The sequence below is a fragment of the Myotis daubentonii genome, chromosome 10 (genome assembly GCF_963259705.1).
Source record: "Myotis daubentonii chromosome 10, mMyoDau2.1, whole genome shotgun sequence".
In the NCBI taxonomy this organism is placed as follows: domain Eukaryota; kingdom Metazoa; phylum Chordata; class Mammalia; order Chiroptera; family Vespertilionidae; genus Myotis; species Myotis daubentonii.
Genome location: NC_081849.1, coordinates 34,045,886 through 34,059,467, shown reverse-complemented (window position 1 = coordinate 34,059,467; position 13,582 = coordinate 34,045,886). Strand labels below are relative to the sequence as shown.

The 13,582-nt window shown below is 39.9% G+C and overlaps 1 gene segment (V, D, J or C); it reads right to left on the bottom strand.

Annotated features, from left to right (window-relative positions):
• Positions 1-9,944: 9,944 nt before the first annotated feature.
• On the bottom strand, positions 9,945-12,637 carry LOC132211364 (T cell receptor beta variable 28-like). The segment is given in 3 exon segments: positions 9,945-9,965; positions 12,114-12,451; positions 12,577-12,637. Coding segments are annotated over 3 exon segments (408 nt in total).
• Positions 12,638-13,582: the final 945 nt, after the last annotated feature.

Sequence of the window (13,582 nt, the reverse complement as noted above, 5' to 3'; positions counted from 1 at the left end):
TAATATGAAATAGTTTTTTTTGTGCTTACTATACGAACACTGTGTGAACCTTTCAAGGACCTTTTTTAAAAATTTTATTATCATAGCTACTTATGGGGTTTCCCATTTTATAGATGCCAAAATGAGCTTTATAGAGGTGAAGTAACTTGCTCAAGGTCACACAGCCTGTCATTTGTAGAGATGAATGGTAGCCTGGTAGTCTGACTCTAGAATCAGCCTGCTTAAACATAGAAATAAATATTGGCTGCTCTTCCTTTTATTCGATGCTCAGTACAGCCTCATGAGGTAGGCAGGAGGTATAGTTTTCTTCTTTTTACCAAAGAGAAATCTAAAGCTCAGAGGTTTACTTCTTCAAGGTCACCTGGTTAAGGAATAAACAGGTGACACCTCTTTAAGCTAAATTCATTTCCATTGTGTTGTCACATATTAGATTCTTTCAGACCTCCCAGTAGTCTGAGAAGTAGATTTTGGTCAGATTACAAATCACTAATTTCTTCCTTTTAAATCCCCCCCCCCCAACTCAGTTATTTCTTCTCAGCTCATAATCAACAATCAACTCCTCCCTGGGCCTCAGTCTCCTTTATCACTCTCCAATCAGATTGTCACATTGCGGGCTATCTTTCTTCCAAACTCCCAGCTCCTTTCTTCCTCCATTATTTTTCTAAACTATATGTTTTCCCTTTATCCAATAAGGACTATTTTCTTGAATATCTTATCGTGGAAGAAACTGAATCTGGATAGTGGGGGAGCCACCTGTGTGATCCAGAAAAATCCAAGAATGAGAGAGATGTGAAGGCATAGAGAGGTCATGGCTGGTTGGCTAAATGGAGTAGCCTCTGCTCCTCCTCTAACCCCATCCTATCCCCCACCTTGAAGCCAGGGAGCACAAACATGTTTTATGCCCAGAGGGAACATTTGCATATTTTATATAGTATTCTTTAGGCCTCTATGGAGGGGTGAATAGGGAAGTGGATTGAGGTTATTTTTTAATGTAAATATAGATTGGTCTCTATACTATAATGGTCTTTCTGTTCACATTTCAGTCACTCTTTGTCCCAGCCTTGGACCTACTAGAATTGCTTAAGTGACTCCCAAGGTTATTGGAGAATAAGCAGAAGAAATCGGGAGAGAGCCCAGGAGGACTACACATGTGGGCCATTGTTATTGTAGCAGCCATGACTTCTCCCATGGTACTCAGAGTTTAATGAGTAACATGTGTATTTATTTTCCAGTTCATATTATATCCAGATTGAGTCCCACAAGCCCAGCTTGGTGATAAGCCAATTGGGCTCCCTCCACAAATTTGGCTCATAAAACTCTAGACCAGTGGCTCTCAACCTTTTGGCCCTTTAAATACAGTTCCTCATGCTGTGACCCAACCATAAAATTATTTTAGTTGCTACTTCATAACTGTAATGTTGCTACCGTTATGAATCATAATGTAAATATCTGATATGCAGGATGGTCTTAGGCGACCCCTGTGAAAGGGTCGTTCGACCGCCAAAGGGGTCGCGACCCACAGGTTGAGAACTGCTGCTCTAGACTGTTTTGTTCATTTGGAAGGCAGCCAACTGGTCCATCTACTTCCTATAGGCCAACCCATTCAGGAGTGTATGCAAAAGGCTCTCAGGTCCAAAAGGGAGTGCTCTGTCCACACAGGCACCAACCAACACAGTTTCCATTTGAAGACCCTCCACTTCAGGGCCACTGTGTTTGAGCAGGTTCTGGGCTTACAGAACTAGAACCCATAACATCTGTCTCTTTCCCAGCCTTGGAGGCAGCAAAGGGCCTGGAACACGTTGTTGGGCCACCTTTGTATCCAGATATAAAGGTCAAAGCATCCGTTCCCTCCCTGTTAGAACAATCTACTTCATTTTCTTATGGGCTGACATTATCTACATTCAAATGCTTTTCTAGATTTTTTCTCCAAGGAAGTCCATACAGCTTGGCCAACTTTCCTCTATTTATGAATTATATTTCTTTACTAGTGTATTAGTTTCCTAAAGCTGCCATAACAAAATACCACAGAACGGGTGTCTCAAAAATGGAAATCTATTTTCTCACAGTTCAGGGAACTAGAAGTCCAAGATTAAGGTATTTGTAGGATTATTTTCTCCTGAGGCTTCCCTCCTTGGTTTGCAGATAGCTACCTTCTCACAGTGTTCTCACATTACTTTTCCTCTGTGGGCACAACCCTAGTGTTCTCTCCAAGTATGTCCTAATCTCTTGTGATTAGTACACCAGCCAGATTGGATTAGGGCCCACCCCAATGGTGGTGGTTTAACTTAAACAGCTCATTCATGACTCTGTCGCCAAATACAGTCACATTCTAAAGTACTGGGAGTTAAGATTGCAACATAGGAATTTTGAAGGAGTACAACTTGTCCATAACACTCAGTAAATAGTTACTGAATTCCCGTGATGTTGCTGTGTTTTTTCTAAGCTATAAGAAAACAGCGATGCAGAAGATAGAAAAGGTGCTTGCTTTACTGGCATTGATGTGTATTTGCATGTACAGCAATGGAAGATGGGCAATAAATAAGAATATGTATATTATTTATATATAGCATATATATTTCTATCAGATAATGGTGATTAAGAAGAATTAAAATAGGATAAAGTGATAATCAATGTGAGTGACAGGTGGTTGGGGCAACAGTGCAGTATTAGGTAAGGTGTCCAGGAAAGATCTTTTTGGGAAGGTGATATTTGAGTTAAAATCTGAATAAGGAGACAGTCATGTGAAGGTGGGGAAAAGAGGATTTTGTTATTGCCTTCTGATCCTGTAAGAGAAATAAACCAAAACACACAACCATTGCTTTTTAAATGAGATAATCCTGTCATCTAGCATATGATTTTTACCTTGCCATTGGTTTTGACTTAAAACTGATATATAAAGGATGGTTAACCCTGGGTGAGTGGCTCAGTTGGTTGGATCATCACCCCATACACCAAAGGGTTGTGGGTTCGATTCCCAGTCAGGGCACATATGTAGGTTGTGGGTTTGATCCCCAGTTAGGGTGTGTACAGCAGACAAATGATTGATGTTTCTCTCTCACATTGATGTCTCTCTCTCTCCTTCCCTTCCCCTTACTTTAAAAATCATTAAACAATTTTTAAAAGGGATTATAATTAGTACATTAAAATATTATTATAGAAGTTGATATAAGGTATTTTTAATATAACATGGTGTTCATGAAATATTGATCGGTTAAGAGAATAAATTATAAAACAGTATGTATGATATGATCTAACTTTATTTAAATGCATGATTTAAATTCTCATTTTAGACCTGGCTGGTATGGCTCAGTTGGTTGAGGATTGTCCCCTGAACAGAAAAGTTGCCAGTTAGATTCCTGGTCAAAGCACATGCCAGGGTTGCAGGCGAATGATGTTCCACTCTGACATCAATGTTTCTTTCTCTCTCTCTCTCTCTCTTTGTCTCCTTTCCTCTCTTTCTGAAACTCAATAAAAATATTAAAAAATTCGCATTTTAATAATCTTCATATATCACAATACCATGCATTTATTTTGCAATTAAAACAGCTAAAACTATTGTAATAATAAATAAAATTTTCCCAGAAAGGGCAATAGCTAACCTCAGGCAAGGAATTGCTAAGGTACAATTTCATGTATTACAGTGTCAGGGCCAGCCTGACAGGGTTGAGCCGGGCTGAGGCAGGGAGGTGGGAATTAAGAAAAGAAAGAAAGACATGAAAGCGGGGTTGGGAGGACCCCAGTTCTCTCCATGAACTGAAGCGAGTTTATTAGCTATACAATCCTATTTATACACAACACACTGAATCGGAGGTCTGTCAAGAGGAATGTATTCTTAGTTCCTCTTAATCTCTAAGGGAGAGATACAGCAGAAGGACAAGTTCTCAGTACAGCATATCTCAGTAAATAGTTACAGACTTCTTGGTAAGCTATGAAAGGCTGTTCTTATTCTACAAAGGTTGCTCTCATTCTACTGATAATCGCCATCCAAACAAGTCTGGGAAAACTGTGTGGGTAAGGGTCCCAGCCTTGCTAGCCCCTGCAGGTTCAAGGACCTTGCCAGCTTACATCTGGCCCCCAACATTACAGTGAGAAATAAATTTAGGTAGTAACTACGTTGCATGTTTTATCTCTATGTGGCACAGTGTTATGTAGTTTATATGGGTAATTTCATCCCATTCTTATAGCAAACCCTCCTACCTCATTTTGTGGGTTTCATTATTATTATTATTGTCATTTTACATATGTGGAGATATATAAAGGAATTGTGTAACCCGTTCAAAGTTAGATGCAGTGATCAAGCAATAGAGCCAAATTTTAAACTCAGGTCTGTCTGATGCCAGAATTCAAGCTTCTAGCCAGTGTTTTAATGCTTCTTAGGAGAAACCTGTGCTGTCATATAGAAAGGTGCTCACAGCCCGACTTATCTGTACGTGAATTTGCCCGCTTCTTGGGGAAATGGGAGCATGAGGCAGGAAGGGAAGCTGGCACTGGACCCACTAGATCCAATAGACTCACATGTGGATCCCAGAGGCCCCTGAATTAGTTTGTGTGGAAATTGTGCAAGACCCACTGGACCTTGTAGTAAACTAGGCGTGAGATGGAAATGATTTTTATTTTTTAATAACAGCAATTTTAATTAACATTTTTTAAAAATATATCACCAAGCTGGCACAAAAGAAAGTAATCTGAAGAACTCAAAATAAAGTGAAAGTAGGAACACAGGTTGGTAAGCAAGGACCAAAGCTGGTCTGTGCCCTGAGAGAGTCTTTCGAATCTTGAGCTTTCACTGTGATGGCTTCACAGGGCATAGGGTCAGGAGATAAGGCTGAGGGATTCTTTTGCAAAAAGCTGGGCCCTCAAGAGGTACATTGCAGAACTCTGTGTAGGTGAATGAGAAATAAATCCTCCCATAGAAGGTGACAGCAAATAAACTGGCCTGGTTCTTGCTGGATGGTAAGGAAAATAATAAATATCCCCTCAGAATTCACAACCACAGCCAGTGCTCAGCTGGGTTTGCAGTCCAAATTCACATGCTGCATAATTCAAAAAACTCAAGTAGAAAATTTAAAGTGATCCCAGATGGTTCTGCTCAGGTAACTGGTTGGATCAGAGGTAAATCTTCTCTGTAGGGCTTATTCAACCTCATCTTAGCATGTAAAGACTTGCCTCCATTGAAAATTCAAGGAAAATTACAACTCCTGGTTAAAATCACAAAACACACATGGAAATAAAGCACATTGAGTGAGAATCAGCAGAAACAGACCCACAAAGGCTTCAGATGTTGAAATTTTTAGAGACAGAATAGAACTAAGTTTAATAGGTTTTTTTTCTTCTTTTTTTTTTATTGCTTAAAGTAATACAAAGGGTATTACATATGTGCCCATTCCCCCCCCCCCCGCCCTAGACAGTCCCCTAGCCTCCCCTATCCCCCAGTATCTTATGTCCATTGGTTATGCTTATATGCATGCATACAAGTCCTTTGGTTGATCTCTTACCCCCCTACCTCCTGTCCCCTAACCCTCCCCGGCCTTCCCGCTGCAGTTTGACAATCTGTTTGAGGCAGCTCTGCCTCTGTATCTATTATTGTTCAAAAGTTTATAATGGTCTCTATTATCCAGGAATGAGTGAGATCATGTGGTATTTTTCCTTCATTGACTGGCTTATTTCACTTAGCATAATGCTCTCCAGTTGCACATTTCCGAAGTAAACCCCACTAGGTGAGGAGGCATTACTCTCTGTAGATATTGTTCTATTTGATATACTGTAATTCTTTTTTTAAAAATATATTTTATTGATTTTTTTACAGAGAGGAAGGGAGAGGGATAGTTAGAAACATCAATAAGAGAGAAATATTGATCAGCTGCCTCCTGCACACCCCCCACTGGGATGTGCCCACAACCAAGGTACATGCCCTTGACCAGAATCGACCCTGGGACCTTTCAGTCTGCAGGCTGACATTCTTTCCACGGAGCCATACCGGGTAGGGCTGGAAATCATTTCTGTATGAAGCCAGGATATAGGAGGGGCTACACGCTTAATGAAAGGACAAATGAACAAAATAATTCCACAGGCAGTTAACAAAAAAGTATTATTTTTCCTGGTTTGGCTTTGGGTGGAGGATTTTAAAAAGTTTCCTCTAAATATTCATGGTGTTGTATTATCAGCCCTTCAGGGTTTGGGATGGACATTGTATGATCAAGAAGATACACACTGAGAATTATAAAACCAAATGACATCAGGTATATTGCATCCCAATTGCTTGCTAGAGGCATAAATAGATATTTCCCGGAAAAACCCATCTTATTCCAGGATTAAAAATATTCCCAAAGATGAATTCATAATATCAAATTTTATGATGCACAAAAAAATAAGTCACCCTGAGTGAAAACCAGCAGAACCTACAAATAAGAACACCAAATGCAAAAAGTCATCAGGAGTTGGCATTAAACAGGTAAAATTCTGAATAGATGCATAATATCCTTAAATAAATAACTTCAAAAAACACAAGGAGCAAGGTGCTTTCAAAATTGACCGCTCCTATTTGTAAAAGACCCAAGTAGAGTTCCTAGCAATGGAAATTTATATAATTTAATTTGAAGACTCAATTGAAAGGTTAAATGGCTTATTGAAGCTGAGGTGTGAATTAGTAAAGTGGAGAGCAGGTCTAAAGAAATTACCCACAATGTAGCACAGAGAAGCAAAAGGAAGGAAAATGGGAATGAATAGTCTAGAATATGATAGAGTGAAAGTTGAACAAGAAGTAGGTCTAAACTTCAGGCCATCTCTTCTTCCATAAAATTATGGGCTGAAGTTCTGGCCCATCTGAGGATTACTTTTCACCACTACCATCAGAAACACACTGTATTAAACTGTAATGAGTGTTCTAGAACATGGTGCAAATTTATCCCATGAAGCCTTGGGTATGACTTGAGGGGTCAAGGTGTGTGAAATAGGAGTGGGTACTATGAGACTGATTCATGCTCTTGAGATTAAACTGTCCCTTCTTCCAGCTATACTTGAGTCTGGTCTTGGTTATACATTTCCCACGTATCACAGAAAACTCTGTGGTTGTCCAGCCTTCCAGTGTTGCTGATCAGATGACATCCAGTTCTGAATGTGGGATGAGGCATTCGGTCAAAAGCCAGAAGCAGTTTTTCAAAGGACAACAAGTTGTTGGCAGTTTGGAAAAGAGTATGGCTTTCCACCAAAACTCTTTGCATCAGCCTTGAGGAATGCCTAGGGCTTCACAGAGCATCCCAATTGGCCTCAGGTACTTCAAGAACAACTGAGCCTGCTTGGTCTCTGGCCCAGGTGGCAGGGCCGCTTTCATCCCAACCTTATTTCTGCTACACAACTCTCTTGTGCCCATGCAGGGCCAGCCTTACAGATGATATAGTAATAGACCAGAGCAGCACACCCAACTGCAGTATATGTTAATTCCAAAGTCCATAGAGGCCCATGAAATACTGCACTTCTTTCTGCATAGTAGATGGTAATAAGACTTATCTCTCATATCAGAGGGAATATTCTGACATGTCCCATACATCTGGACTACTTAAAAGCTCACCAGTGTGGCAGGTCCCTGAACTTTTGCAGATTTTACATTGTTCTGGCCTGCATAAGTCATATACTGAGGCATCTAGAGTGCTTTATAATTTCTATTCACAAAGAACAATCAGCATAGTATCATGAGTGCAATGGGCCAGTACGCTATTAGGATGACTAAGGGCCTTCTGAACTATATTGATAGAGAACAGACTAAATATAGCATTGAGATGAAATAGTTAAAGGGTATTTAAGAACTTGTCACTTGAAGGGAAACTATATTTGATTGTGTTTACTGAGCATTTCTAAGCATTCTTCTGGAGGAATTTATCTTCAGGCTCCCAGTAGCCACCTTTCATGTCTGTGGATAGTCCCTCCAGCTAGTCCTACACATTTTCTCTCCATCTCAGTCTATAACATTCATACTCATACCTACCCACAAACACACAAACATCTGTCTCTGCCTGAAAGCTGTGGTTTCCTCCCTCCAGCTTGCCTCAACAGAGCTCATCTGGATGGGAACTGAGGAGGAGGAAGATGGGCAGGAGGAAGCTGAAGTTCTTGCTCAGATCTCTGATCTGTGCCCGGCACTGTGTCTCCAGCGCTGCAGAAGTAAAAGCTGCTATCTTCAGGGTTCACACTGTTCACAGTCAGAATGGAGAACATTGGGTTTGGGCGGCGGATGAGAAACTTGTCCTTGGTAAATCCACGTTCATAAGTGGCCTCAGAGCCCTGATTTGCCATTGCAATCAGTGTCAAGCTCTGTCCAGGAAGCTGTCGGTACCAGAACATTAGGGCAAGTTGGCTATCAACCTGACACTGGATTGTCACCGAGGTTCCACGTTGACAGATGTCCCTGAGTGGCTTTTGAGAGAGGAGAGCACCAAACACAGAGCCTGGTTGCAGGGAGATAGAGAAAGCCATGAGCGCTGACCAGCTTGTCCCCAGGAAGGAAGCTCTTTTTACTATTTGCTCCAATGTCACCTTGGCTCCCAAAGAACCCTGGGGCACTGCCTCCATTTTGTACTGCCAACTGTTATTCTATAATAATTATATCCTATAATCCAACATCTTCCCCCCCCCCCCCCATTCTCTGGCTGGTGGCCTCAGACTCTCTACTCCTCTATTCAACATTAATATTAATCCCAGACTTCCCCACCCAATAAGGCTCATACCTTGTCCTAGGAGAAGTAGTAGGAAAGTCAGCATCTTTAGGTGATATCCTCTCCTCTTCCATGAAAAAAGACACTGAGAAATCAAACTCAAGGTCATCTTTCCTCACCACTGTGTAGTTCCTTTCCTGTAAATAGGAAGTTGAATTTCTGCAAAATGTGGAGAAAATTAGTCTGCCCCCTAGTGGAACTGTGTAACTCTTCACTCACAAGGTTTCCCAGTATGTCACTGCCAACATCCACTGTATGTCCACCACCTCTCCATCCATCATTATTCAGTGCCATGTATGTGCTACCCTTTGGGTATAAAGCAAAAATGGGAAAGCAAAATGGGATGCAGCACTGACTTCAAATAACTAAAGTAAAACTTTAGAATATGAGGGACTCTTATAACTCAGAATTTCAACTGTCTGTTGAGTCTTCATTGTCCCAAACCATACCCATTATTCCTCCCTCAACCCATACTCTAGTAAACTGACCTCAACTCCTGTTTTCCTCCCTCCAAATAAAATACTTTAATATTCATAAAAATTGAGCTAGTATTTTTGTGCCCTTACTCCATGCTTTACATGTATGATTTCAGCCTATAAATTAGGCTACTTAGGCACTATCATCCCATTTTTACAGATGAGGAAATCATAAAGATCTTAAATAACATACCCAAGTTCACATAATCCAAGAGTTAGTGACACAGAAAAGACTCAAGTCCATGTCTATGTGATCTCAAAACCCAATGTGAATATCAATATTGTCAAGGATGGTCTCACTTTGCAGTTGTCTGAACTTAATAAAATCTGGTGAATGAATGAGAATGACAGGCCAAACACTGTAAAGGAAACAAAGACCTTTAGGAAAAAATTCTTGTAAAACTAACCTACCTTATATCGTTGATTCAGAAAGTCCATCTAATTATATAGCAGTTCTCAACCTGTGGGTTGCGACCCCTTTGGGGGTAGAACGACCCATTCACAGGGGTCGCCTAAATAGTTCCTGCATATCAGATATTTACATTATGATTCAAAAAGTAGCAAAACTACAGTTATGAAGTAGCAATGAAAATAATTTTATGGTTGGGGGTCACCACAACATGAGGAACTTATTAAAGGGTCGCAGCATTAAGAAGTTTGATAACCACTGAATAAGATGCACTCACTCTTTAAAACATAATGGCTATTTTTGGGCGGTGTTAATTTTACATTAGAAATGAATATAGATTACAGGATTTACTCACATTTTGGCAATATAAAACTGGTAAAACAATTTACCTTATGATCAAGGAAATGCAGCATGTTAGAGATAATAATATTTCAGTAACCCTTTCTGCTATGCGTGTGCGTGTGTGTGTGTGTGTGTGTGTGTGTGTGTGTGTGTGTAGCCTGTACACCTATGGGCGGTGCCAGAGGCAGTGAGTGATTTAAGATAAACCCTGCTAAGTAGTATGCTGATGAAAGGTATAGAATACTCCAGTTTTTTCTCGACATCTAGGGATACATTTAAAAAATTTAGACAAATATAACAAAATTTCTGCCAAAATAACCCAAGATCTTTTTCTAGTTCATCCTAAATCCTAAAAATTACCAAGTAACTCTTAGTCTTTAAAGAATTCCAAATATTTCCCTCTCAGTGGTATTCTTTCTTTTATAAAACAATAACAAAGACATTCTTTTCTCTTTTCATTATCTTCAAACAGCACTTGTGCCTTTAGACTTTTCTTTCAGAGGTGTCATGGTTACCGTTATCATATAATTTTAATGTATTTATTTATTGAATTAATACATGCACATGGTTAAAATTTAAAAAAACACAAAACTGAGCAAAAAGTAAGGTACCTTTCCCAGAAGCAACTGGTCAATAAGCTTGTTGTATCTGTTACTAGACATATTCTTGACTTATTCAAGTTTATAAGTATCTGATTGGTCTTCCTATACCTTGCTGCTTATTTTATTAACAATGTATTATAGCGATACATTGAAAAGTTTAGTTTATATCAGAACATACATATTTGCCTCATTATTATTTCCCATTTTATTATGAGAATTTTAAAACCTCTATAGAAGTTGAAAGTTTTATATTGAACATTCATGTGCCCACCACTTAGATTCTACCACCTTGATAAAGCTACTTTCTGCTTTATCATAAAATTATCCACCTACCCATGTACATTTTGGATATATTTAAAAGTTAATTAAAGGCATAGTTCACTTTTAAACACTTAAGCATCCATATAATTAACTAGTGTTCAATATTTATTTATGATTCATTTTGCATACAGTAAAAGACACAACTCTTATGTACCTTAAATAAGTTTTGAGGAATGCACACACCTCTGAAATATACCAAGCTTTTTAATACTTTTTTCTGAAGTTACATTCTTTTACTATGTTTATTATTTCACTGAATTTCTTGGGGTGACATTAGCTTGCAAAACTATACAGGTTTTAAGTGTATAACTCAACAAAACATCATCTGCACACTGCATCGTGTATCCATCACTCCAAGCAAAGTATTTCTCTTGTATTCCCAAAGGACTAAATTATTATTTACAGACAGGATAGACGTTTCATTCTTTAAAATGCACAGATACGCCCGGCTGGAGTGGCTCAGTGGTTGAGTGTCGACCTATAAACCAGAAGGTCATGGTTTGGCTCAACTCCCTTTGGGAGTTGTACAGGAGGTAGCAGATGGATGATTCTCTCTCATCATTGATGTTTTTACCTCTCCCTTCCTCTCTGAAATCAATTAAATTTATTTTTAAAATACACAGATACTTTTCCAGATGATCATGTGTACAGAAGTAACCTAATTTTTATAACCTCTGCATCATAGTTTATTCCTTACCTGTTTCTAGTAAAACATTAGTGACCACTTAGAGAACGTGGAGAAAGATTGCTTTTTATTAGAGTTGTTCTAATTTTTGATTGAATAAATAGAATTCAAATTGCACATGCTTTCTCAATCAACATAGGGAGAATAAAATTCATCTGAAGGAGTTTCGCTTGTGTGATGCCCCCTAGTGAAACATTGATTAAGAGCAAAGACATGGAGCAAAGTGGCAAATGACAGTAAGAAGGACAAGAATAAGACAGGGAGAGAAAAATTGGTAAAAAAAAAAAAAATGATAGAACAGAGCTTCTTCCATGTAAATATGTGTGAGGATGTCCCCTCCTGACTGGGGTAGAGTCTCATGAATTTAGGCTGGGGATAATACACAAGTCTGGGCAGACTAACTTCGGAATGGCTCCTAATACAGAAATGATGGTGCATGGGGCATAAAAAATATCCTGTGCTTTCCCGGCAAAATTGTATGTCCATGGGCTTGGTTCCACTGAGTGGCCACCTTTGTTCAAAGTAGTCAGTGTAACTCAGCCCTGAGTTAGGGTCACTTCCCTCTGGCACCTGCCCTTTTTGTGCCGAGAGGATGTGGTTGTGCAGCGCTGTGGATATACTGCTGGCACAGAGGTACACAGATGTCTGCTTGGTGCTGGCAGACCCCAGCATCAGGGAGAAGCCCTCCTTCTTCTTCCTAGAGACATTGTACCCATCGGGGAAATCTCCTTTCTCATAATTGTCAACCCCATATGAGAAGTGGAGCAGCTGCAGCCCCAGAGCTGGGTCTTGTCGATACCAGAACATTCTGTCATGGTCCATATCCTGTAAACATTCCATCAACACTTTCTCTCCCTTTCTTTTGATCAGATATCTTGGGACTTGGGTTACTTCTGCATCCATGAGACCTGTGAAAGGAGGATAAAGGAGGTTAAAAAAAGGAGGTCATCAAGAAGCTTGATGAGGGAAAAGTCTTGTATCCAGGGCCTAGAAATAATAAGTTAGGAGTTCACCACCAACTTCCCAGACTCACCTACTCCCAGGAAACAAAAGGCCACACCACAGAGGAGCCTGAGTCCCATAGCAGGTTTGAGGCACAAGCGTATTTTCTCTGAGGCCTAGGTTACAGGCTGATCATCTCTGATGTCATTGTCCCTGCCCACACTCATGATCCCTCAGCAATCCTCAGATTCTAAGAGAATTTACTAGTAGAGGGACTAGAGTGAAAGCCACCCCTTTTCCTCATGGGAGTGTCAGTGTGTGTGTGTGTGTGTGTGTGTGTGTGTGTGTGTAGAAAAAAGTATAGCAAGCCTGAGACAGCTATCTTAGAAGGACCTGCTTACAGGGTAGGCTCTGGGATTGCATGTGGGCATCTGGGTTTCAGTAGTGTCCTGGCTGTTTAGTTCATTGTGTCTAGGCTGCTGGCACAATGTGGTTTATGTTGAACACCTACTTTGCTTCTTTGAGTCTGGAATTTTTTAATGTGCCAGGGAGAGGGTGCCTATGTGATCATCTATGTTAGTTTGCTAATGCTTCCATAGTGGGTGACAAAAACCAGAAATTTGTTTTGCTCACTATTCTGAAGGCTAGAAGTCCAAGATCAAGGCATCAACAGGATTGGTTTCTTCAGAGGAACCAATTGACTTATATCAGGCCATCTTCTCCCCTTGTTGCCACATGATCCTCCTTCTGTGTGTGACTGGGTCCTAATTTTCTTTTCTTTTTTTTTATATAACACCAGGAATATTGGGAAAGGACCCACTCCAATGACCTCATTAACATAAATTACTTCTTTAAAGACCTTATCTTCAAATACAGTCATATCCTGAGATACTGGGGCATAGAACTTCAACATATGAATTTTGAGTGGATGCAATTCAGTCCATAAAACCAGCCACCAAAAATATCTGGGTGCTGGAGAAAGCAAGATGGCAGCATAGGTAAACCCTTGAAATTGCTGCCTTGCACAACCACTTCAAAAATACAACTAAAAGACAAAACAGACATCATCCAGAACCACAGGAAGGTTCAGGCTGTCA